The 25,892-nt window shown below is 44.2% G+C and overlaps 1 protein-coding gene across 4 annotated transcripts in view; it reads left to right on the forward strand.

Annotated features, from left to right (window-relative positions):
* The window catches only part of TBCK (TBC1 domain containing kinase), a 153,457-nt gene that overhangs the window by 113,640 nt on the left and 13,925 nt on the right, over positions 1-25,892 (forward strand). For all 4 annotated transcript variants that reach the window (XM_060186295.1, XM_060186298.1, XM_060186296.1 and 1 more), the window contains 11 exons: positions 529-628; positions 1,912-1,961; positions 2,584-2,713; positions 4,440-4,538; positions 6,451-6,513; positions 9,398-9,524; positions 13,052-13,102; positions 14,289-14,372; positions 17,110-17,195; positions 22,192-22,228; positions 24,935-25,096. In XM_060186295.1, the coding sequence (XP_060042278.1) occupies positions 529-628; positions 1,912-1,961; positions 2,584-2,713; positions 4,440-4,538; positions 6,451-6,513; positions 9,398-9,524; positions 13,052-13,102; positions 14,289-14,372; positions 17,110-17,195; positions 22,192-22,228; positions 24,935-25,096 (989 nt within the window). The remainder of the gene's footprint in view (positions 1-528; positions 629-1,911; positions 1,962-2,583; positions 2,714-4,439; positions 4,539-6,450; positions 6,514-9,397; positions 9,525-13,051; positions 13,103-14,288; positions 14,373-17,109; positions 17,196-22,191; positions 22,229-24,934; positions 25,097-25,892) is intronic.

The raw sequence follows: 25,892 nt of genomic DNA on the forward strand, positions 1-25,892 counted from the left end.
TACAGAGGAATCACTTCATAGGGGGTGAGGCAGGTCTGCAGGTGTCTATCTTTCTCTCCCCCCCTCTGTCTTCCCCTCCTCTCTCCATTTCTCTCTGTCCTGTCCAACAACGAGCGACATCAACAACAACAATAATAACCACAGCAAGGCTACCACAACAAGGGCAACAAAAGGGGGAACAAAAAATGGCCTCCAGGTGCAGTGGATTCATGGTGCAGGCACCGAGCCCCAGCAATAACCCTGGAGGCAAAAAAAAAAAAAAAAAAAACATTAAATAATAAATAAAACAGAGTTGTTTGGAGAAATAGCAATGGGTATTATTATCATCATCATCGTCGTCGTCGTCATCATCAATTATTATTATCATCGTCATCGTCATCGTCGTCATCATCATTCTCCCCATTAGTCCAAACTGTCTTTCTCCAGTGAAGGGACTGATGATTTAGAATGAATCGTATTTTCTAAAAGAAACAATCAGATGTAGTGCACTAAATAACTTTTTTTTTTTTTTTAATCTTTACTGTTTAGTTTCCTGTTTGAAGATGGTGAAAGCTTTGGGCAAGGTCGAGACAGAAGCTTCCTGTTAGACGACACCACTGTGACGCTGTCATTATGTCAGCTAAGAAACGTAAGAACACACGGCTGGGGAGACGGATGGCTCAGTGGCTAGCGCACCGGGCTTGCACACATGGGGCCCCACTTCCATCCTTGGCACCTCCTGTGTCAGAGTGATGTTCTGCTTCTCTCTCTCTTGCTGTTCTTTACCCTAAACGAAAGGAAATGTAAGAATGGTCTTTTGACACATTTGGTCAGACCTCTTTCTTCAAATGAAACTTCACATAATTGCAGAAGCCTTGAATCCCTCTGATATCTAATAAAAAAAAAAAAAAAGTGAGTTCTAATATGTCCTGGAACCTCCCCTCCCCAGAGCCCTGCCCCACTAGGGAAAGACAGAGACAGGCTGGGGGTGTGGATCTACCTGCCAACACCCATGTCCAGTGGAGAAGCAATGACAGAAGCCAGAACTCCCACCTTCTGCTCCCCATAAAGAGTTTGGGCCATGCTTCCAGAGGGGATAAAAAATAGGGAACCTTCCAATGGAGGGGATGGGATGTGGAACTCTGGGGGTGTGGGGGGGGGAATTGTTGAAATTTTACCACTCTTGTTAATCATTATTCAATCACTAATAAAAATAAGTCAACTAATAAGTGAGTATTCCTGAGGCTCATGGTCAGGAGCACCATGGTTGAAATGGAGCTTCTGTTCTATATATATATTCCCTTTTGTTGCCCTTGTTGTTTTATTGTTGTAGCTATTATTGTTGTTACTGATGTCATCATTGTTGTATAGAACAGAAATAGAGAGAGGAGGGGAAGACAGAGAGGGGGAGAGAACAATAGACACCTGCAGACCTGCTTCACCGCCTGTGAAGTGATCCCCCGCCCGCAGGTGGGGAGCCGGGGGCTTGAACCGTGATCCTTATGCCAGTCCTTGCGCTTTGCACTACCGCCTGACTCCCCAAGAGCATCTGTTCTTCAACATTAACATTTATTATTGATTATCTGCTCACTCCTAAACTTGGTTTTATCAGTTTATCTCTTCCTACTGTTGGATACATCCTTCTTATTTCTCCACATACTTCGTAGCATATAATATGATCAGGTCTCTTCGGTGGGCCAGGCGGTGACACACCTGATGAAATAAAGCGTACACACTGCCCACCTGTGAGGACCTGGGTTCAGCCCCCGTCCCACCTGCAAGGAGAAGCTTCACAACAACAGTGAATTTTAGATTCTGTCTGATGCTTTTCTTGGCCCCTTGGTATGAAATCATCACTTTACAGTATTGAAAATACAGACCAGTTTTTGTTTTAGATCCGCATCCTCGACTACTGTCTCTTTAAATTCACAGAGGTTAAAAGATGTCAGTGGAGAAGCGTTTTACCCACTCCTTGAAGACGAGTAAGTCTCCTTTCACACTTACTTCTCCTGATTCTATTTTATTATTTATTTATTTATTTACTTGTTTTGCTTTCAGGGTTGTCACTGGGGCTCAGTGATGGCACTCAGTGATGGCACTTCTCCTAGCAGCCATTTTTCCCATTTGATTAAACAGGACAGAGAGAAATTTAGAGAGGAGGGGGAGAGAAACAGAGGGACACCAGCAGACCTGCTTCACCGCTTCTGAAGCCTTCCCCTTCCAGGTGGGGAGCAGGGCTCAAACCCAGGTCCTTGCAAGGGTCCTTGCACTTAGTGTTATATGCGCTTAACCGGGTGCGCCACTGCCTGCCCCCGCCCCCTTATCTTAGATTGTTAGGAAGTGTTCGTATTTTCTTTGAAAAGCAATCTGAAAACATGGGTCAAGAGCCTTAGCAAAGCCGTACACATTGTCCCAATGATTCTCTTCTAGAATTTTTTTCGAAAGCACACGTTTAATCTAGAAGTAAACAGAACAGTGACTCATAGTAAATATTTTCCATATCACTAGATATTTTTTTAGTGGAACACAAAAAATATGTTGTTCTCTCTCTCTTTAACTTCTTCACCTTTTGTCAGTTTTTCTGCATTTGTTCCCCTTTGGCAGTCAGTCCAACCTGCCTCATTCCAACAGCAGTAACGAGCTCTCTGCGGCTGCCACTCTCCCCCTGATCATCCGAGAGAGGGACACTGAGTACCAGCTCAACAGAATCATTCTCTTTGACAGGCTGCTGAAGGTAAGTAGGGCTTCTAAAGTGGGAAGTGTCCACGGAACCCATGTGCAGCCTTCCCCCCACACTGGTAATTCTTAGGGTTTCACGTTGTCATAAGAGCACTAGCTCTTGGCCGGCAAGATAATGCCCTTGGTGGTCTGGGAGGTGGCCCAGTGGAGAAATCATTGGATTCTCAGGTATGAGGCCCTGTGTGTGGTACCAAGCAGACAGGTTATGTACCAGAGTGATGCTCTGGTTCTCTTTCCCTCTCTCCTCCTATCTCTCTCTCATTACTAAATAAATAGAATCTAAAATCAGAACAAACAGATGAAAAGATAGCTCATTTGGATAGTGCACTTGTTTTTTATTTTTTTAATTATCTTTATTTATTGGATGGAGACAGCGAGAAATCGAGAGGGATGGGGAGGATAGACAGAGAGACACCTGCAGCCCTGCTTCACCACTTGCAGAGCTTTCCCCCTGCAGGTGAGGACCAGCAGCTCAAACCTGGGTCCTTGTGTGCACCATAACGTGAGCACTTAACCAGATGGGCCACCCCCCAGCCGCTGTGGACTTGTCTTTCTATGACTACAACCCAGGTCTGAGCCCAGCTGTCACCTCACTGAAGGAAGCTTTGGTGCTATAGCCTCGTTCCCTCTGCCTCTCTGTTTCTATCTCTCTATCTAAATTAGGACAACCTAGAACGGTGAACTTCAGTGATGACCAATAATAATAAACACCAGTTCTCGTGACCCATCTTTTCTGATTATATGAAATCTGTTCTAGTATGAATAGAACACACAGTATATGTTCTAGTAAATAAAACTAAAATGTCAAAATAAAAGGTTATCCTTGGTTGAGCGCACATGTTACAGTGCGCAAGGACCCAGGTTTGAGCCCCTGGTCCCCACCCGGAGGGGGAAAGGTTCACAAGTGGTGAAGCAGGGCTGCAGGTGTCTCTCTGTCTCTCTCCCTCTCTATCACCCCCTTCCCTCTCAACTTCTGACTATATCTAACAAATAAAGATTAAAAAAAAAGTTATCCTGTTTAGTGCTTCAAGAACATTTTAAAATTCAACAAGCTAAAGCACTCCTAAGAGAAATAGAGAATGGGTGTAGAGCATGATTGAAATGCAGTTAGAAAGTCATCTTCAAATCTTAATCAGAAATGATCAAAAATAAGTTTGCTTTCACACCATATCGGCAGTGTGTGAGAAGATACATTGAGGGTGGAAGTCCTATTCTTTCAGAGCAGTGTAAACTGATGGAGCCATTCTGATAAAGCAATCTGGAAATATGTACCTGGAGCCTTAGCAATTCTGTATACTTTGTCCTGATTCTTATCTGGAGATCTCATTGAAAACACACATTGATTTAGCCGGATACAGAATAGTCACTTAAGCCATTTCTATTTAAGTAGATAGTTTACAAAATAGTATATGGACCTCTTCTAACCCCTCCAGTCTGTTAAGACTGTTATCCATATAACGAAGGCATAATTCTCCCAGAGCACAGAAAGTAGAATGACCAGAAACGGAATCAGCTACTTTTTATTTGACTGCATTTTGGGAGACTTCCAGGGGGGAAGGGCCCATTCCTCTGCTGACTTAGTGTTAACAACATCAGGCAAGTGATCTCAGATATCGAAGAAATTTCTTGCAGACCACCTTCTCCTTCTTCAGTGGTATATTCACAAGTGTCTAGACTCAAGGTCACATTCAATAATTCAGGATCTCTTTTCTCACCTCTAGGCTTATCCATATAAAAAAAATCAAATCTGGAAAGAAGCACGAGTTGATATCCCTCCCCTTATGAGAGGTTTGACTTGGGCTGCTCTTCTGGGAGTTGAGGTGAGAAATAAAATGATTCCTACATTTGGGTTCCTGGAAACAATTTGTCCTGCTTTGTAGCTTACCACCTTTCAGCTACCATGACACCAACCTGACTTCCCTGGCCAGATGCCCTCACCAATGTGTCCTGGAGTCTCCCTTCCCCAGAGCCCTGCCCCACTGGGGACAGACAGACACAGGCTGGGGGTGTGGATCCACCTGCCAACACCCATGTCCAGTGGAGAAGCAGTGACAGAAATCAGACCTCCCACCTTCTGCATCCCCATAATGATCTTTGGTCCATGCTCCCAGAGGGATAAAGACTTGAGAAACTTCCAGTGGAGGGGCTGGGACACGGAGCTCTGGTGGTGGGAAGTAGATGGAATTGTAGCCCCTGTTTCCTTACAAGCTTGTGAATCATTATTAAATCACTAATAAAAAATGTCCCAATTAAGAAAATTTAGAAATTGATCAATAGTGCTAAGGAGAAGACGGAAAGTGCTTTTGAAATGGACATTTTTCAAGTTGTTTGTAAATTATTTTTGTTTATGATTTAATATAGATTTACAAAATTATAACGAGGGTATCATTCCGCACCTTTCCTACCACCGCAGTTCTGCATCCCTGATCCCTCCATTGGAAACTGCAGTAGTCCAATGTCAAAGATAGGGGTTGACTATTATTTATATATATATATATATACACACACACACACACACATATGTATATGTACATATGACTAATTATAAGATTATGAAAATTCAAATAAAGAAGTGTTCCATGCTTGATCCACTATCTGGAGTGGCTTATGCAATTATCGTTTGTTTCATGCTGTAACCCCAAAAAAGATAAATGATTCCTTTGTTCTCTTAATGATATTATACTATTTAATATCTCCATGGCAAACACTAGAAGAAGAAGAAGATCTCCATCTTTAATTTATCCCATACCACCCTTTAACAGGAAAAACTCTAGAGGAAGGATCCACTTTCTGCATTAAAAAAAAAAAAAATTCTTCATGTCACTTACTATATAAGACATAACAATAAACAGGGAAGGGCGGAGGGAGATAACATAATGTTTATGCAGGCAGACTCTCCAGACTCATGCCCGAGCCTCTGAGGTTCCAGGTTCAATCCCCTGCATCACCATAAGCCAGAACTGAGCAGTGCACTGGTAAAAAGGAAAAACAGGAAAAAGACAGGGAACCACAGAGCTTTGGAGGATAAGTGATTGACTAAGTGCCTCCTCTGGCATCTCTGTCTTGGTGGGTGTCTGTCTTATCCCAGTGTCAGTCACAGCACCGCAGTGAGTAGCCACAGACTGCCGTCAGATTGTCAGAAATGCAGAGAATGGGGGCTGGTGTGATGGTGTGCATGGCCGAGCATACGTGTTCCAGTGCACAAGGACTAGCCTGCTTTGGGAAAACTTTGCGAGTGGTGAAGCAGTGTTGCAGGTGCCTCTCTGTCTCTCTCCTTCGTCCCCCTATCCTCTCAATTCCTGACTGTCTCTATCCAATAAATAAAGATAATAGAAAATGGTTTAAAAAAAAAAAAAGGCAGGCGGGGGAGACAGCATAATGGTGATGCAAACAGACTCTCATGCTTGAGGCTCCTAAGTCCCAGGTTCAATCCCCCGCACCACCAAAAACTGAGCTGAGCAGTGCTCTGGTGTTTCTCTCTCTCTCCCTCTCCCTCTCCCTCTCCCTCTCCCCCCCCTCTCTCGTGTGTGTCTGCATCTCTCAAAAATAAAATTAATAAAAAAAATTTAAAACAAGAAAGAAAGATGCAGAAAATACTGAAGATGGCAGTCCCTGGACTTGAATCCCCGTAATTGCGTGAGTTTTCAAGCATAGTTTTTTCCAACTAGACGTCACCTAAATAGCCCATGAAGAACAGGATGAATGGACAGATCTTTCTTTTTATTTTTGCAGGGGGCTATTCATGCCAAGTACGACACCATTGATAAAGACACTCCAATACCCACGGATCGCCAGGTCTGGTTTCGCTTTCATTTCCATAAATAGGGCAACATCTTAGTTCATTCTGCCAAATTGTGTCATTTGGGAAATGCCAGAGGGGAGCAAGGAATAGCTCACCAAACAGGGTGTGTGCCTGCACTCAGCTCAGATATTCCAGCCCCAGCACCACATGGGAGGGCCAGGAAACCAGGGGGGAAGCTCCAGTATTGTGGTCTCCCTTCTCTTTGGGTCTGAATTAACAAGAATGAAAAGAGTCAGCCTGGGAGTCGTGAAATAGCAAATATGTGAGGTCTTGGTACCACATCATAAAAAATTAAATTAAAAAAAAAAAAAGGAGGGGTTGGAGAAAAGCATTTTCTTTTTTATTGTTATGAGTACTCGGTAGCAGTAACTCAGTGAAACAGAACTATCCCAGACAGTTTTTAGAAGGAAAACTTTCCTGATAATTATATTTGTTATCTCATAGTTTTTCCCTTTGCTTAACAAGGGTGTAAAAGAAACTTCTTTTGGAAACTTTTTAAAAAATTTATTAATTAATTGTTGGATAGAGACAGAGAGAAATTGAGAGGGAAGGGGGAGATAAAGAGAGAGACAGTGAGACACCTGCAGCCCTGCTTCACCACTCATGAAGCTTCCCCCTTGAAGGTGGGGACCAAGGGCTTGAACCTGGGTCCTTGCACACTGTCGTGTGATCACTGAACCAGGTGCGCCACCGCCTGGCCCCTTGGAAAGTTTTTTAGTACATACTTTCTCAAAAGAATGATCTCTCTCCTGTCTTTAAGTACACATAAAATATCTGGGAGGAAATGTTTTCTTTTTTAAAGTAAATCAAGTAGAGCAACTGTTTGTTAATTATAAATTCACATCACTAGAAGCATGTGGATCTTACATTATTATAAAGTACTAAATGAAATCACTCTCATTGATAAAAACTAAATCAAGTACACTGAAGAATGAAGTCATTAAGTGTGCTGAAAAGAGAAAAATGTGGCCACCCTTAGTGATGAAAATGCCACTTTACAAAAATCCCTCTATTCTATTTTTTTTTTAATATTTACTTATTCCTTTTTGTTACCCTTGTTTTTTTATTGTTATAGTCATTATTGTTGTCGTCATTGTTGGATAGGACAGAGAGAAATGGAGAGAGGGGGAGAGAAAGATAAACACCTGCAGATCTGCTTTACTGCTTGTGAAGCAACTCCCCTGCAAGGGAACCGGGGGCTCAAACCGGGATCCTCATGCCGGTCCTTGCGCTTTGCGCAACATGCGCTTAACCCGCTGCGCTACCGCCCGACTCCCTCTATTTTTTAAATTTTTTTATTATTATCTTTATTGGATAGAGACAGCCAGAAGTAGAGAGGGTAGGGCATGATAGATAGAGAGGGAGAGAGACAGAGAGACACCTGCAGCCCTGCTTCACCGCTTGTAAAGCTTTCCCCCTGCCAGTGAGGACCAGGGGCTCGAACCTGGGTCCTTGCACACTGTAAACTGTGTGCTCAAATCCTTCTATTCTTTATCTACTTTTATTTTCCTAGGTGAATATAAATGACTTTTAATTTATATAAACATAGAAAAAATCTAGTTAAGAAAAGAAACTATAACAATTTATATTTGCCAAGGAAAATTTCACATTATTTTGAATTTCTTTTCTTTATCGGGGAGATTCGTGGTTTACAGCTGACAGTAAAATACAGTAGTTGGCAACAGATGAGTGGCTGAACAAGTTGTGGTCTATACACACGACGGACTACTACTCAGCTATTAAAAATGGTGGATTCACCGTTTTCAGCCCATCTTGGATGAAGCTTGAAGGAATCATGTTAAGTGAGATAAGTCAGAAACAGAAGAATAAATAAGGGATGATCCCAGTCATAGACAGAAGTTGAAACACAAGATCAGAAAAGAAAACACTAACCAGAACTTGGACTGGAGTTGGTGCAGTGCACCAAAGTAAAGGACTCTGGGGTGGGTGGGGTGGAGGGTTCAAGTCCTGGAACAGGATGGCAGAAGAGGACCTAGTGGGGATTGGATTGTTATGTGGAAAACTGGGAAATGTTACACATGTACAAATCATTGTACTTACCGTCAACTGTGAAACATTAATCCCCCAATAAAGAAATTAAAAAAAAAATTCAGTAGGTGGTACATGTGTAACATTTCTCCGTTTTCTTTTTTTTAATTTAAGAAAGGATTAATTAACAAAACCATAGGGTAGGAGGGGTACAATTCCACACAATTCCCACCACCCAATCTCCATATCCCACCCCCTCCCCCGATAGCTTTCCCATTCTCTATCCCTCTGGGAGCATGGACCCAGGGTCATTGAGGGTTGCAGAAGGTGGAAGGTCTGGCTTCTGTAATTGCTTCCCCGCTGAACATGGGCGTTGACTGGTCGGTCCATACTCCCAGTCTGCCTCTCTCTTTCCCTAGTGGGGTGGGTCTCTGGGGAAGCGGAGCTCCAGGACACATTGGTGGGGTCTTCAGTCCTGGGAAGCCTGGCCGGCATCCTGATGACATCTGGAACCTGGTGACTGAAAAGAGAGTTAACATATGAAGCCAAACAAGTTGTTGAGCAATCATGGACCCACAGCTTGGAATAGTGGAGAGGAAGTGTTAGGGGGGGGGTACTCACTGCAAACTCTAGTGTGCTTCTGCTTTCAGGTATATATTTTGCAGTAGTTTACGGATACGTGTGAACATAAGCTCTCTCACGTTGCTCTCCGTTTTCTATATAGTGGTGTGTTTGGGGGGGGAGTATTTTCTGAGGATTGACAGAATACGGAAACTCGAGGGTTATGTGGATGGTTTCTTCTAAGGTCACAGTGCTGCCCCTCCATGTTCTGACTGATGTGTTTCTTGGCAGTCTCAGCCTCAGTCTCACTGCTGTGCTGTTTTCCAGATTGAAGTGGACATCCCTCGCTGCCATCAGTACGATGAGCTGTTGTCATCTCCCGAGGGCCATGTGAAATTTAGACGGGTGTTAAAAGCCTGGGTAGTGTCCCATCCTGAGCTTGTCTATTGGCAAGGTGACTATTTGCCCCTTAGTAAAGTTTTTTAAGTATTAGGAGCAGGTTACACTCACTGACAAGTGTAAAAATGATAACAAAAGCCAAAATCCAGAAACAGACCAAGAGAGTGGTTAAGAAAGGTGTGTGTGTGTGTGTGTGTGTGTGTGTGTGTGTGTGTGTGTGTGTGTGTGTGTGAGTGTGTGTGTGTGTGTGTGTGTGTGTGTGTGTGTGTGTGTGTGAGTGTGTGTGTGTGTGTGTGTGTGTGTGTGTGTGTAACTCAGCCATAAGCAATGATGACATTTTCAGCTTGGATGGAACTTGAAGGAGCCGTGTTGAGTTCAGTCAGAAGGAGCTATCTACACTGGGAAACCTCCTTCAAAGATGGGACTTAAGAAACAGAGAGAGGGGAAGCCGCAGGGTGAAACTAGAGTAAGCCGCGGTCTGTTGCAGCAAATTTAAGGACTCAAAACGTGCAAGAGAGCTCAGATTCGAACTCCATGCCTTCTTCTTCTTCTAGCGTTTGCCCTTCTTCCGTAGCCAGTCCACAGCGTCAGGTTGAGCCTGATGTCAAACGGGAGCACCACAGAGGAGAAGTTTCAAGAGTGGTGAAGCCATGCTGTGGTGTCTCTTCCTTCTCTGTCACTCCCTCTGTCTTCCATGTGCTACCTGGAAATACATACATATGCGCATGCGTAAATACTCTGGTGGGAGTATTGGAACCATGCAGGCAAGAAACTCCAGTGAGTTCCTGGCTCCAAAGAGATAAATTTAAAAAGAAATAAAAACTAAAAAATGAATACAAAGTGTCAGAGCATACTTGGCTTTGAGAAAAGTTCATACTGGGGGGCCAGGCAGTGACACAGCTGGTTAAGTGCACACACTACGGTGTGCAAGGACCTGCGTTCAAGCCCCTGGTCCTACCTACTGGGGGGAAGCTTCACGAGTGGTGAAGCAGGGCTGCAGATATCTCTCTGTCTCTCTCCCTCTCCTCTCAATTTCTCTCTGTCTCTCTCTAATAATAAATAAACAAATAAGAAATTTTAAGTTAATACTAAAATTATGATGCTTTTTTTCATATATTGAGACAGAAAAAGCAGAGAGACAGAGAATCGGAGACATCACAGCACTGAAGCTTCCTTTAATGCCGTGGAGGCTGGGCTTGAACCTGGGTCTCAGACACGGCAAATCTGTGCACCAAGTGAGCTATTTTGACAGCCCTAACCCATTTTTACGAGATGTTTACAAGAGAACTTAAGGAAAAGAAAAGAAAAGAAAAGGAAGGGAGAGGGAGGAAGTAAACAGTGTCATAATACCTGGCAGATGTGATTGAAATCAGCGGGTTAAGCACGCACGCACGCATGCCATGAAGCGCAAGGACCGGCGTCAGGATCCAGGTTCGAGCCCCCGGCTCCTCACCTGCAGGGGGGTCGCTTCACAGGCAGTGAAGCAGGTCTGCAGGTGTTTTTCTCTCCCCCTTTGTCTCTCCCTCCTCTCTCGATTTCTCCCTGTCCTGTCCAACAACAACAATGGCAGCAATAACAATAACAACAACAAGGGCAACAAAATGGAAAAAAACAGCTTCCAGGAGCAGTGGATTCATAGTATAGGCACCAAGTCCCTGAGATAACTCTGGAGGCAATAAGTAAATAAATAAATAAAATGCACGATACTGAGTGGGGTGAGACAGTTTGCCATTATGACGATCAAGAAAGTAAAACATTTTGTGCTTTTGTAATCTCTGTACGTGCATCTCTGCAATAAAGACGAAAATGAGGAAATAGTTTTGTACCATAAGTAACTTGGGACTGGCTGCCACTTAGTGGTTTACAACATATGGTTATCCTGCATATAGCAGGAATCTGGGACTAGGTCAAACTGCTCTTAGTATTGACTGTTTGTAAAGAAATCTCTTGAATGCACCACTTCCTGGGTTTTAGTTTTCCCATTATTGGTTTTTTGTGGCCATTAATAAGTCCATGAATGAGGAGAGCCATTCCACCTATTCCCATCTTTGAAGAAGTTGTTAGAAACAATAGGTTTATATTTCAACTCTCCATTCCTAACCAAGCTTAAAATGAATTGATCCTTTTTGTTTTTCTGTGTTTTGTTTGTTTGTTTTTGTTTTAGATAGAGGCGAGGAGAGACAGAGAAAAAGACCACAGTTCTGAAGCTCCCTTCTGGTGGGAGCTGGGATCAACCTGGGCCTCTCACACGTGGCAAAGCAACACACTAGCCAAATGAACTATTTTGCCTGCCTTTGTGGGTTTTTTTTTTTTTTCTTTTAACTCTGGCTATTTTATATCTCTGTATCTTTCCAACTATTGCATATAAGCTTCCAAAGAAGTGTACTTGCTTGCAGCATGTGGACAGCATTATTATCATGAAGTGAAATATTGGGTCCAGCTGAGAGATGATTCAGGGGCACACACACACACCCTGCCACGCTGCAGATTCCACAGGGCAGCTCCATGGCCAGCTGCAGGAGAGCTCTGTGCACGGGGGAGCAGTGCTGTGCCATCTGTCCTCCCTCTTCTCTCCTCTGAAGCTGAAGAGTAAAAACCTGGGCACAAGACCCTGTAACTATTCCCCAATCTCTCATGAAAACAAAGGAGAGGGGGCCAGGAGGTAGCACAGCGGGTCAAGTGCACATGGCTAACTCCCAGCTCCCCACCTGCAGGGGGCGTCGCTTCACAAGTGATCCACTCGTCCACTCCTCTCTCGATTCCCCTCTGTCCTGTCCAACAACAACAATAACAACAACAAGGGCAACAAAATGGGGGAAAAAATGGCCTCCAGGAGCAGTGGATTCAGAGTGCAGGCTCTGAGCCCCAGCAACAACCCTAGAGGCAAAAAAAAAAAAAAAAAAAAGGAGATATGTCATATTCTTTTTTTTTTTAACCGGGCCACTGCTCAGCCCTGGTTGATAGTAGTGCTGGAGATTGAACCTCTGAGCTTAAGAGACTTGGGCATGTACGTCATTTGCTTAACTGTTGTGTTGTTTCTCCCAAGAGTACTTCACAGTCCTGATAGGAACTTTGTAACCAGCCCTGAGGACACATCTGATCACACAGAGGGACCAGGCAGTGCAACACCTGGCTGAGCACACACCTTATAGTGCACAAGGACCCAGGTTCAAGCCTCAGGTCCCCACCTGCAGAGGAAAAGCTTCATGAGGGTTGCAGGTGTCTCTCTGTCTCTCTCCCTCTCTATCTCCCCTCCCTTCTCAACTTCTGCCTGTCTCTAGCCAGTAAATAAAGATTAAAACAAAATGAGATAGGCTTGAAAATAAGTTGAGATAACACAGAAACAGCCCTGTCTCAAACTTGTTGTCGCTTGTGCAGTTTTCTCTGTGTCTCTTCATCCCCACACTGTCAGTTACTCCTTATGATGACTGTGGAGGTCACAGTATATTTCCAGTGACAGGGTGACAGGGTGGCGTTGATACGGTTTAATCCACAAGCAGTACAGAGAAGTGAGCAAGGTGAAAATCTACTGCCTGACTGGGCTCCATTTATTCCAGAGTTCTCCTTCTCTCTCCCCACCAGGTCTCGACTCCCTCTGTGCTCCGTTCCTGTACTTAAATTTCAACAATGAAGGTCAGTCTCCCATCTGTGTCCCTGCTGTGCATTGACTCAGGAAGGAAAGGCTGTCTGTTTGGTCCTGGGACGCAGGCAGAGTGGGCCTCCTTCAAAGAGAGCTGACTTCTGCCTAGACTGGACACCAGTGAGAGATGGTGCCAGGTCATTCTAAGTGACGTCATCTACTTTGGTGACTGTGAACCTTGAGAGAAGATTCTTACTTCTTGGGGGCCAGGTGGTGGCTCACCTGGTAGAGTGCACACATTACAGTGCACAAGGACCAGGGTTCAAGTCCCTGGTCGCCGCCTGCAGGGGGAAAGCTTCACGGGTGGTGAAGCAGGGCTGCAGGTGTCTCTCTGTCTCTCTCCCTCTCTAGCTCCCCCTCCTCTCTCAATTTCTATCTGTCTCTATCCAGTAATAAATACATAAGAAAAAAAAATCTTACTTCTCTTGACTTTAGTTTTTAGTCTGTGGATTTATTTGACTCATTTTTTTTAATGATGTTTTATACTTACTATGAGAGAGAGAGAGAACCAGAGCACCGTTTACCTCTAACATAAAGTGTAGCGGGAGCGGAGTCAGGCCTCTGGGGGTCCCAGGTGTGTAATTTGGTGCTCTGAGAGGCTGAGCTGTCTCCCTGGCTTTTCTCTCTCTCTCTCTCTCTCTCTCTCCTTTTTCTTTTTTCTTAATTTTAAATTGTTTTATTGCCTTCTTGCACAGATATGAATCAAAATAGAACAATGATGAGTAAATAAAAGTAGGAGAAAAGACCCTGCCTTCTGCTGTGTTTCCCCATCTTTCATTCAGTGTGATATTACTCAATAGCTATAAGCTTTTTGTACATGCTCTTTTGAGAAGGAAACAACGGTATATGAGTATTTCTGAATCCAAAGTTCCTAGCTCCTTGCGTTTGCAACAATGACAACTGGGCGTTTTGAGATTTGTTAAGCCCATTATTGATGGTCATACTTAGCACTGAAAAATACTAAATTAGGGCAGTGGGTAGGTAGCATAATGGTTATGCCAAGAAACTAACGTGCCTGTGGCTCCAGAGTCCCAGGTTCAATCCCCCGCACAACCATAAGCCAGAGCTGAGCAGTGCTCTGGTAAAAAAAAAAAAAAATCAAAAATACTCAATTTCAGCATTTTTACTATTGTGGGGTAACACATGATCTGACTGGGCTTTTGCCTTTCTTGTTCTTAGCCCTGGCTTACGCGTGTATGTCTGCCTTCATCCCCAAGTACCTGTATAACTTCTTCTTGAAAGACAACTCACATGTAATACAAGGTAAACACATGTCTTTTCTTACCTTTTACGGGGAAGGTACTCACGTCACAAATAACTAATGCTCAGTGAAATCTGTCATCTTGATCCGATGAAATATGAAAGGAAACCAGGAGGTTGCCCACCAGTGGGTAAAGCACATACCACACACTTACCATGCTCAAGGATCTGGGTTTGGATCCCCAGCATGACATGAGACATGAGGCATGAGAATATTTATAGAAAAACCCTAAAGACTCCCTCCAAACCTATTAGGAAAAAGAGAGTAAAAAAAATTGAAAAAGTTTAAATGAATCAATAAATCTTGTAAAAATCTCCATTCTATCTCAGCTAACTTACAGAGTCAGTACAGTCCCTATCAAAATCTCAGTGACATTCTTCAACAAAATCAAGCAAACTGGGGCTGGAAGGTGGTGCACATATCACCAGGCACAAGGACCTGGGTTCAAGCCCCTGGTCCCCACCTGCAGGGAGGAAGCTTCACGAGCAGGAAAGCAGGGCTGCAGGTATCTCTCTTTCACTCTGTTGCCCCATTCCTCACAATTTTTCTCTGTCCTCTCAAAGTAAAATAATGAATTCAGGGAGCCGGGTGGTAGTGCAGCGGGTTAAGTGCACGTGGCACAAAGCGCAAGGACCGACACAAAGTGTAAGGATCCCGGTTCAAGCCCCCGGCTCCCCACCTGCAGTGGAGTCGCTTCACTCCACTGGTGGTGAAGCAGGTCTGCAGGTGTCTATCTTTCTCTCCCCCTCTCTGTCTTCCCCTCCTCTCTCCATTTCTCTCTGTCCTATCCAACAACAACAACAATAATAATAACAATGATAAGCAACAAGGGCAACAAAAGGGAAAAAAATAGCCTCCAGGAGCAGTGGATTCTTAGTGTAGGCACTGAGCCCCAGCAATAACCCTGGAGGCAAATAAATAAATAATTCAATAATAAATAAATAAATAAAATTAAGCAAAGAATCCTGAATTTTTCGTGGAACCATAAAAAAAAAAAAAAAAAAAAACCAAAGGAATTCTGAGAGATATCATTTCTTAAATACAGAACCTCTTCATGTTTTATTTTAAATTATCTAGTTATTTATTGGGTAGAGACAGAAAGAAGCCAGTAGGGAAGGGGGAGGTGGGCTTGAGAGTGCAGCGTCTCACCTCTGGGGACAAGTGGTGCCTCAGGGCCCTACCACCCACGCTCTGGAGCCCTTCCCACCATCAGACTGGGCTCCCTCCCCTGCACCTTCCTCCAGGCCGAGAGAGTTCTCATCGATTTACTGTCTTCTCCGTTTCCAGATAAAATGAGGAAGAAAAAATAAGATGAGGAAGTTGAGCTCTTAGAAGTGAACATTCATTTTGTGTTTTTACTTTTTTTTTTTTTTGGATTATTAATTAGAAAAGGCGTGGTCATTATTTGCTGCTATTTAATTCACGTTTGAATGTAGTGAGTAAATCGGCAAGAATAAAAAAAATTGTAGATAGACTGGGACCAAAAAAAAAAAAAAAAGAAAAGAAAATTATTCTCCTGTCCAACCAAGCCCTTTGAATGAAAATAGAGTTAAAATCAACAGTTAATTTTAAGGGTCTACTATGTGTTTATTTTCTGATTAACATGATGTTAATTCTTCTTCCTAAATATGTCAAATGCAGAATGGGGAAAAATTAAAATTGAAGCCAATCTTTATATCTGTACAGATAAACAACTTTAATTCATAATTATTCTACTTATGACTGACAATAAAGTGTGGCTTGATCTTTATTATCTCTAGGGAAAATTTATTTGTTGCACTAGTAGGAAAACATCACTCATTGTCTAACCTACCATCCAAGACATAGGACAATATGAGGACAGTAAAGAAGCCTGAGGGCCGGGTGGTGGCACACCCAGTCACGCACACATAGTGCAAAACACAAGGATCCAGGTTCAAGCCCCCACTGCACACCTCACTGGGGACGCCTCACAAGTAGTGAAGTAGGTCTGCAGGTGTCTGTCTTTCTCTCTCCTTCCCTATCTCCCACTCCTCTTTCAATTTCTCTCTGTCCTACCCAGTAAAATAGAAAAGTTGACCAACAGGAAGGATAGATTTGTAGTGTCAGCACCAAGCTCCAGTGATAACCCTGGAAGCAGAGAGAGAGAAAGAGAGAGAGAGAGAAAGCCCCCACATAACTTTTGGTATATATTTGGTTAAGAATCATCAGCCCCCGGTCACCCAAGGAGAAAGCTTTGCAAGTGGTGAAGCAGGACTGCAGGTGTGTCTGTCTCTTTCCTTCTCTATCTCCCCCATCCCTCTCAATTTCTGGATGTTTCTTCCCAGTAATTAAGATAATAATATTTTTTTTAAAAGAATTATTAGTAAGTGAGGAAAGTGCTAGCACAGAAAACTATTAAAGTGGGGAGAGTGGGGGGAGACAGCATCATGGTTCTGCAAACAGACTCTCATGCCTGAGGCTCCCAAGTCCCAGGTTCAATCCTTGCACCACCATAAGCCAGCACTGAGCAGTGTTCTGGTGTGTCTCTATTTCTCTCTATTTCTCTCTCTCAGTCTCTCTCTCTCTCTCTCTCTCCATCTCTCTCAAAAATAAAATAAAAATAAAATATTAAAAAAAAACTATTAAAGTTGAGTTTTCTTCATGGAACTATTATGACCTCACACAAGACACCAGTGATGCTAACTCCTGTGAATTTAATGTCGTTGTTTGAGGTCCTGTACCGAGACCAAGATTCTTGTAAACTTGTCATCCTTTCAGAGTACCTGACCGTGTTCTCTCAAATGATCGCATTCCACGACCCAGAACTAAGTAACCACCTCAATGAGATTGGATTCATCCCAGATGTGAGTACTTGACATTATGGGCCAGGTAGTGGCCACCTGGCTAAGCACACACAGTACTTACTAAGTACTTGGTACAAGAATAGAACCAGAAGCAGAAATCAGCAGAGCCAAGAGAGTGCTGTTTCTAAAGTTTTGTGGTCACGGGAGTCCTTATCTGAATGAGTTTCCACTAGCAATTCTCACCGTCTCTGTACAAGGCCCCCTGAGACTGGTGACCTTCCATATTCTCACAGCTCTCCGGAAAGGCCAAGCATCCTAGCTATTCAGGCCTGTCTTTGAAGAAATAGGACTTGTTAACTCAAGACTCTCTTGGGTAGTATCTACCATGTTTTGCTTAACATCTCACATAGACTGCCAGATTTTGGTTTTTTTTGCCTTGCTTCATTTGCTCCTTGTTCACCCACATCGAGCTAAACGTCTGAATTCACATTCAGCCTACTTCTCACCTGTATTCTCTTTTTCACAATTTCGTAAATCGTGTTAAACAGTGACTATTAATATTGAATTTTTTATTAGTGATTTAATATTGAAAAACAGGACTGTAAGATAACAGGGGTATAATTCCTCACAGTTCTCACCACCAGAGGTCCTTGTCCCATCCCCACCATTGGAAGCTCCCCTATTCTTTATCCCTCTGGCAGTATGGAGCAGAATTCTTTTATTTTATTTTATTTTATTTTTGAAAGAGATGCAGAGAGAGAAACACCAGAGCACTGCACAGCTCTGGCTTATTGTGGTGCAGGGGATTGAACCTGGGACTTTGGAGCCTCAAGTATGAGATTGTCTTTGAATAGCCATTATGCCATCTACCCCTGCCCTCATTTTATTTATTTATAAGAGAAAGACAGGAATTGAGAAGGGAGAAGGAAAGATTGAGAGGGAGAGAGACAGAGACACCTGCAACTCTGCTCCACTGCTTCTGAAGCTTCCCTCCTACAGGTGGGGACCAGGGGCTTGAACCTGGGTCCTTAAGCAATAGCATGTGTGCACTTAACCAGGTGCACCACCACCTGGCCCCCGGACCACAATTCCTGATGGAGAACAGGAGGTGGGAGGTTTAGCTTCTGTAATTGCCTCTCTGCTGGGCCTGGCCATTGACAAGTGACTCCATACCTCAAGCCTGTTTCTGTCTTTCCCTAGTGGGGCAGGGCAGCCAGAGCTGAGCAATGATGCTCTGTTAAAAAAAAATAAAAATAAAAGGTAACATCCTTAATATCCACACTGTCATTTTGCTTCTAGGTTTATAGAGAGACGCGTCTTATTTGAGCCCCTCGCTCATTCACCGAGGGTTCACGTGTATGTAAAAGAACACCACAAAACACAGAATAAAGGTCAGCCCCATAATTATGGATGGAAAATGACAAACCTTATAAAAATTATCCATTACACACATCATCAAATTACATATTCATCTTTTAAATCTTTTTTTAATTAGTGGATAGAGACAGAAATTGAGAGGAGGGGTGGGAGACAGAGAGACACCTGCAGCCCTGCTTCACCACTTGTGAAGCTTTCCTCCTGCAGGTGGGGACCAGGGGCTTAAACCTGGGACCTTGTGTGCTGTAATGTGAGCGTTTAACCAGGTGCATCACTGCCTGGCCACTTGTATTCGTTTTTATATACCTTTAACGGGGTTGACATAAACATGAAGTATAATGCAAAACAATACTCAGTAAGTCTCCCAGCTAGCGCTGAAGATGGAGGAACTGACTGTTGTACTGTTATGGGATTTGATCTGAAAGGAAAACAACACCATTAACTAAGCTATAAACTAAAAGAAGGAATGCTTCATGATGATTATAGATTTCCTTATTGAACTGAAGTCATACTATGTATAAAGTAGAAATTTAAGGACAGGAAAAAAGCATCATGATTATTCAAAAAGACTTTCATGCCTGGGCAGGGCAAATAGCATAATGGTTTGTGCTAACAGATTGTTAGGCCTGAGACTCCCAGGTTCCAAGTTCAATCCTCAGCATCACCATAAGCCACAGCTGAGTAGTGCTCTGGCTAAAAAAATAAAAAGGAAAAAAAACCTTTCATGCCTAAGGCATCAAAGACCCCAAGTTCAATCCTCAGTGCCACCATAAGCCAGAACTGAGCAGTGCTCTGGTTAAAAAAAGAAAAGAAAAAAAATAATAAAATTAAAGAAATACATACAGAAGGATTCAAGATTTATTTCTCAGGAGAGAGGGCTGGAGCATCGTGCCAGCAGATTGAGTGCTGGGACCAAACTCAGAACTTCTGCTCTAACCCCAGGCCCTCCCCCAACCAGGAATTGCTGTATTGAAAAATTCCCTTTTCTTTATCCCTTTGGGAGTATGGACTAAAGATCATTATGGGGAGCAGAAAGTGGGAGGTCTGGATTCGGTCATTGCTTCCCCACTGAACATGGATGTTGACAGGTGGATCCACACCCCCAGCCTGTTTCTGTCTTCCCCCAGCTGGGCAGTTGTGTGTAAGCATTGTGTGGAATGAGGAGAGCTCATGCATTGTGCACTGTGGGTGTCAAGGTTGGAATTGCACTTCAGATTTCCCAAACCCTTTGTTCTTTCCTTTGTGGTTTGGTGCCGCGCTCCAAAGGCTTTCCCGGCTGATGGCATTTCTCTCTCGGTGTGGGAAGACTCCACTGAGAGCTTCTGGGATTCTGTCCTCAGCTGCATTCTGCTGCGTGTCCATGAGAGGGCAGCAAACCCCAGTAGTAGTTGTGTGGAAGCATTTTGCAGGAGAGCTCAGGCTTTGCCCACCGTGCATGTCAAGGCTGGAATTGCACGTAGGATCCCCCAAGTGTCTGTTCTTGCCTTTACAGTGTGGTGTTTCCCTGAAAGGCTTTCCCAGGTGATGGGTTTCTCTATTGGTGTGGGAAGCCTCCATTGGGAGCTTGTGGATGTCTGTCCTCAGCTGCATTCTGTTGCGTGTCCACAAGAGGGCAGCAAAACACCAAGATTGAAGTCCTGCGCGGGCGCACTAAGGACACTGGCCAATGAAATGTCTGCCAGGGCTTCTGGGCGTGCCCAAAGCCCCTGGCCTATCAGAGTGCAGGCATTGGGTGGAGGGCGGGTCTTTAAAAATAGCCCACCAGTGAGAGCCCAGATACGGGCTTTGGTTGGAGAAGCGGGCCAATCAGAGTCTGCAGGTGTGTCTCCCTCTCGGTCCCCTCCTCTCTCACTCTCTCTCTGTCCTCTACAATGAAATGGAAACAGTGGCCCCAGGAGCAGTGGATTCATAGAGCCCACCGAGCCCCACTGATAACCCTGGAGGTGAAAAAAAGACAGAGAGAAATAAAGAATAGGATAATCTAACTTTCTGGTCTCAGGACTCCTTTTACATTTTAAATTATTGAAGACCCAGATAGTTTGTTGTTGTTGTTGTTGTTGTTTTAATCTGGACTCTATCAGTACTTACTGAGACCTTTTAAAAAGTATGTATAAATTTTAAATTACAATACAGAAGCTACTAGATGTTAACCAAAATAAGTTTTTCCCTCCCCCCCCAAAAAAAGTGATGCTGTTTCATGTTGTCACAGTTTCTGTTTTTCTGTGTGTATTAAGACACTTCAGTATGTCGCTGAGCTTTTCTGAACCAGTATTTCCATTTAGCAAAATTCCCTGCCGATGTTGGATGTAAGATTCTACCCACACCGCTTGTCAGGTGACACTGCCTGTGATGAATGCTCCCAGAGTCCACGGGTGACAATGTCTTCACTTTACCCGTGTGTTTGGGGTGGGTTGGGAGGAAAATCTGCGTTTACAATTCTGAGTTGACACGTGTGAAGTTTTTTTTTTTCTTTTCTTTTTTAGAACTTTAAAAATGCTGTGTTACCCTCCTTGGGCAGACGACCTCACTAATATGAGGTCCCTCCCCTCCACTAGGGAAAGATAGAAACAGGCTGCAGTTCTGCAGGTGTCTGTCTTTCTCTCCCCATCTCTGTCTTCCCCTCCTCTCTCCATTTCTCTGTCCTATCCAACAGCGATAACATGAATAACAACAACAATAACTACAACAATAAAAAAAGAAAGACAGACACAGGCTGAAAGTGTGGATCCACCTGCCAACACCCATGTCTAGCGGAGAAGCAATGACGGGAGCCAGAACTCCCACCTTCTGCTCCCCATAAAAAATTTGGGTCCAGACTCCCTGAGGGGGAGAAATGTCAGGGACAAGATGACCAGAGGGCTCTGAACCCCAATTCCCCCAGGATCCAAAGTGTTCGTCATCAGGAATCTTGTTTTTATCCCATCACTGGAAGGGAAGCGAATCTGGAAAACACCAGAGGCAGCCAGGCACAGTTTCCCTTATCAAAGAGAGAGGAAGAAAATCTTTATTTAATATATATATATATATATATATATATATATATATATATATACTGAATAAAGGTAGCCCCTCAGTGGTGAGAGCGCAGAGATATCTTCATACAGCTTGTAGGAAGATGTATCTATCCTTGAAAGGAGTGATTGGATTAATCCTAGTGTTGAGTGTACATTTTATGAGGCATTCCGTCTGCGGGTTAATTCTTTTTTTTTTTTTAATTCCCTTTTGTTGCCCTTGTTGTTTTATTGTTGTAGTTATTATTGATGTCGTTGTTGTTGGATAGGACAGAGAGAAATGGAGAGAGGAGGGGAAGACAGAGAGGGGGAGAGAAAGACAGACACCTGCAGACCTGCTTCACCGCCTGTGAAGGGACCTGCCTGCAGGTGGGGAGCCGGGGGCTCGAACCGGGATCCTGACGCCGGTCCTTGAGCTTAGCGCCACCTGTGCTTAACCCGCTGCGCTACAGCCCGACTCCCTGCGGGTTAATTCTTGGCAGAAGTGTCATCTGCAGCATCTGTGATGGACATCGATGCTCAGGAGAGTGTTTGTGATGGTAACATTTAAATCTCCATATTCTCTTTCGTGAAAAGCAACGGAGTGGACCCATGCATAGTGTGGTTTGTTGCTGAGTTGAAAGCTAGCTATTCTCACACTCTTGTGCTTCCTCTCTCCTCACCCGCAGCTCTACGCCATCCCGTGGTTCCTCACCATGTTCACGCGTAAGTTTTCTTTCCTCTCTTCTTGACCGCACTCCATGCCCCCCGCACCAGTGGCTTGGATACTGAGTAACATCAGACAGAGTTCATCGCATGAACATTCATTCCAGTCACTTTGCAGTATAAGGGAGTGAGGCAGGCAGTGTTTGAATTGGGGGCCGGGCAGTAGCGCGCCTGGTTAAGCGCGCACACACACTATCGTGTGCAAGGATGCAGGTTCAAGCCCCAGGTGCCCAACTGCAGGGGGCAGACCTCACAGGTGGTAAAGCAGGGCGACAGGTATCTCTTCGTCTCTCTTTCCTTCTCTATCTGCTCTCCTCAGTTTCTCCCTGTCCTATCAAATAAGGTTGAAAAAAAAAGTGTCTTCATTGTTCTGTGAATGAAAGTAGTGTCTGTGATGAATGCTTGTCTTACACATTGTGCCATTTACCAAACCCCTGCCTCCTCCTGGAAAAGAAGTTACCGTCAGCTCTCGTGTTTTTGCCTCCAGGATCAGCACTGAGCTCCACACCTGCACAACCGCACTGCCCCCACTAGGAGTTTGTTCTTAGTAGAGGGGGAGAGAAATAGACAGAGAGAATAGACACCACAGCACTGTTCCACCACTCATGAAACTCCCCGCAGGACTTTAGCCGTGGTCGTCGCACATCGTAAATAAAGTGAGCTCTGTCTCTTGGCCTCCTGCCACAGCGCTTATATGTAGTCTTGAAAGGCAAATTTTATAACCAAATTAGGCCTGCTTTTTAGAGAGTCTCTAGTAACAAAATACTTTGGTTGTTTGCTAAGATGGAATCCCTATTTAAAAAAAAAAATGAGATTGCGTAAATGCAGACTATTTTACTTATCAGTGACATCCTGCTTCAGTATGTGCCCATGATAATCGGAAGACAACGTCTGGGGTAGATCTTGATGCAGTCACCAGAAATGTCATCTGTAGTACTGTTCAAAGAGTACTGCAAAAAAAATTAATTAATTAATTAATAGAAAACTGCTGATCTGATTTTTGTGGGAGTTTCGGAAAGCAGTTATTTAGAGTGTGTCATAGAAATACGGGGATGCCGGATCTGAAACAAGATTTTGAGGGTGTTGTAATGGCCAAGCTCGAGGAAGAGTCATGCATGGAACCCTGCTAGGGACCTTCGTGGAAGTTAGAAAATGTTACCTGCCCGCCTAGCCTAGTGAGCATTTGTACAAGAAGACAGCTTAGGAAGGGATGCATTCACAAGTTAAATAAGTATGTTATAAATGCAGTTGAGTGTTTCTTCAATAATCATTCTGCTTACAAGGTGATCAGCATGTATCTTCCCCTCCTCTCTCAGTTTCTCTCTGTCCTGTCCAATGAAATGCAAAAAAAAAAAAAAAAAAAAAAAGGCTTCCAGGAGCAGTGGATTTGTAGTGTCAAGACCACGACCCAGTGATTGCCCTGGAGGAAAATATATATACAATAATAATAATAATAAAAGAAATTAGAGGAAAAAGCATTTTAAAGGGGAGAGCCTGTTTGTTTTGTTCATAAGCTGACCAAGTGGACAGTGTTTCTGCCTTTTTACTGTCAACAGGGGCTTTGAACAGTGCATTTCCCATTCTTGGTGTTCAAGCTTCATGTGTTTTCTTTTTTTTTTTTTTAATTTTTATTTATAAAAAGGGACACTCACAAAACCATAGGATAAGAGGGGCACAGCTCCACACAGTTCTCACCACCAGAACTCCATATCCCACCCCCTCCCCTGATAGCTTTCCTGTTCTCTATCCCTCTGGGAGCATGGACCCTGGGTCATTGTGGGGTGCAGAAGGTGGAAGGTCTGGCTTCTGTAATTTGTTTCCCTGCTGAACATGGGTGTTGACAGGTGGATCCACACTCCCAGCCTGTCTCTCTCTTTCCCTAGTGGGGCGGGGATCTGGGGAAGTGGAGCGCCAATACTAGAGCTTCTTCTTCTTCTTTTTTTTATTGTTGTAGCTGTTATTGATGTCATCGTCGTTGGACAGAATAGAGAGAAATGGAGAGAGGAGGGGAAGACAGAGAGGGGGAGAGAAAGACAGACACCTGCAGACCTGCTTCACTGTCTGTAAAGCGACTCTCCTGCAGGTGGGGAGCCGGGGTTCGAACCGGGATCCTTATGCCGGTCCTTGTGCTTTGTGTCCCTGCGCTTAACCCGCTGCGCTACCGAAAAAACCCACTTAAAAATTATTTATACAATCAAAGTATTGACAAGGCCATAGGATAAGAGGGGGTACAATTTCAAACAGTTCCCACCACCAGAACTCCGTATCCCATCCCCTCCCCTGATAGCTTTCCTATTCTTTATCCCTCTGGGAGTATGGACCCAGGGTCATTGTGGGTGCCGAAGGTGGAAGGTCTGGCCTCTGTCATTGCTTCCCCACTGAACATGGGTGTTGGCAGGTGGATCCATACTCCCAGCCTGCCTCTCTCTTTCCCTAGTGGGGCAGGGCTCTGGGGAAGCGGAGCTCCAGGACACATCGGTGGGGTCGTCTGTCCAGGGAAGTCCGGTTGGCATCATGTTAGCATCTGGAACCTGGTGGCTGAAAAAGGCGTTAACATACAAAGCCAAACACATTGTTGAACCATCATGAACCTAGAGGCTGGAAAAGTTCAGATGAAGATTTGGGGGGAGGGTCTCCGTTTTGCAGATAGTAGGCCTGTTTCCGTTGTATTGCTCCATACGTTTTCAGTGCTCTCTCGTGTTCCAGATGTGTTTCCGCTGCACAAAATCTTCCACCTCTGGGACACCCTGCTGCTTGGGAACGCCTCCTTCCCCTTCTGTATCGGAGTAGCGATTCTTCAGCAGCTGAGAGACCGGCTTCTGGCTAATGGGTTCAACGAGTGCATCCTTCTCTTCTCCGACTTACCAGGTATAGATATCAACAAAAAGTAGCCGTGGGGGCCAGGCCATAGCTCAGCAGGTTAAGCGCACGTGGCGCAAAGCGCAGGGACCGGCGTAAGGATCCCGGTTGGAGCCCCCAGCTCCCCACCTGCAGGGGAGTCGCTTCACAGGCGGTGAAGCAGGTCTGCAGGTGTCTGTCTTTCTCTCCCCTCTCTGTCTTCCCCTCCTCTCTCCATTTCTCTCTGTCCTATGTAACAATGATGACAACAGTAATAACTACAACAATAAAACAACAAGGGCAATAAAAGGGAATAAATAAGTAAATAAATATTTTTAAACAGAAAAGCGGGGAGTTGGGCGGTAGCCCAGCGGGATAAGCGCACATGGCACTAAGCGCAAGGACCGGCATAAGGATCCTGGTTCAAGCCCCCGGCTCCCCACCTGCAGGGGAGTCGCTTCCCAGGCGGTGAAGCAGGTCTGCAGGTATCTGTCTTTCTCTCCCCCTCTCTGTCTTCCCCTTCTCTCTCCATTTCTCTCTGTCCTATCCAACAACAACAACAACATCAATAATAACTACAACAATAAGACAAGGGCAACAAAAGGAAATAAATAAAAAGAGAAAAAAATCCAAAAAAAAAGAAAAGCAGCCGTCTTATCTAAATAAGACTGTGTGTTTTCTGTAGCTGTGTGGCCCTCGGAGTCTCTCCCACTTAGGCCTTTTCATTGGCCTCTGCCTTTCTAGTAGAAATTAGAAAGGGGAGAGCACCCTATTAAGTGCATATAGCACTAAGCTCGAGGACCGGCCCAAAGATCCAGGTTCGAGC

Source organism: Erinaceus europaeus, chromosome 2 (assembly GCF_950295315.1).
Source record: "Erinaceus europaeus chromosome 2, mEriEur2.1, whole genome shotgun sequence".
NCBI lineage: Eukaryota > Metazoa > Chordata > Mammalia > Eulipotyphla > Erinaceidae > Erinaceus > Erinaceus europaeus.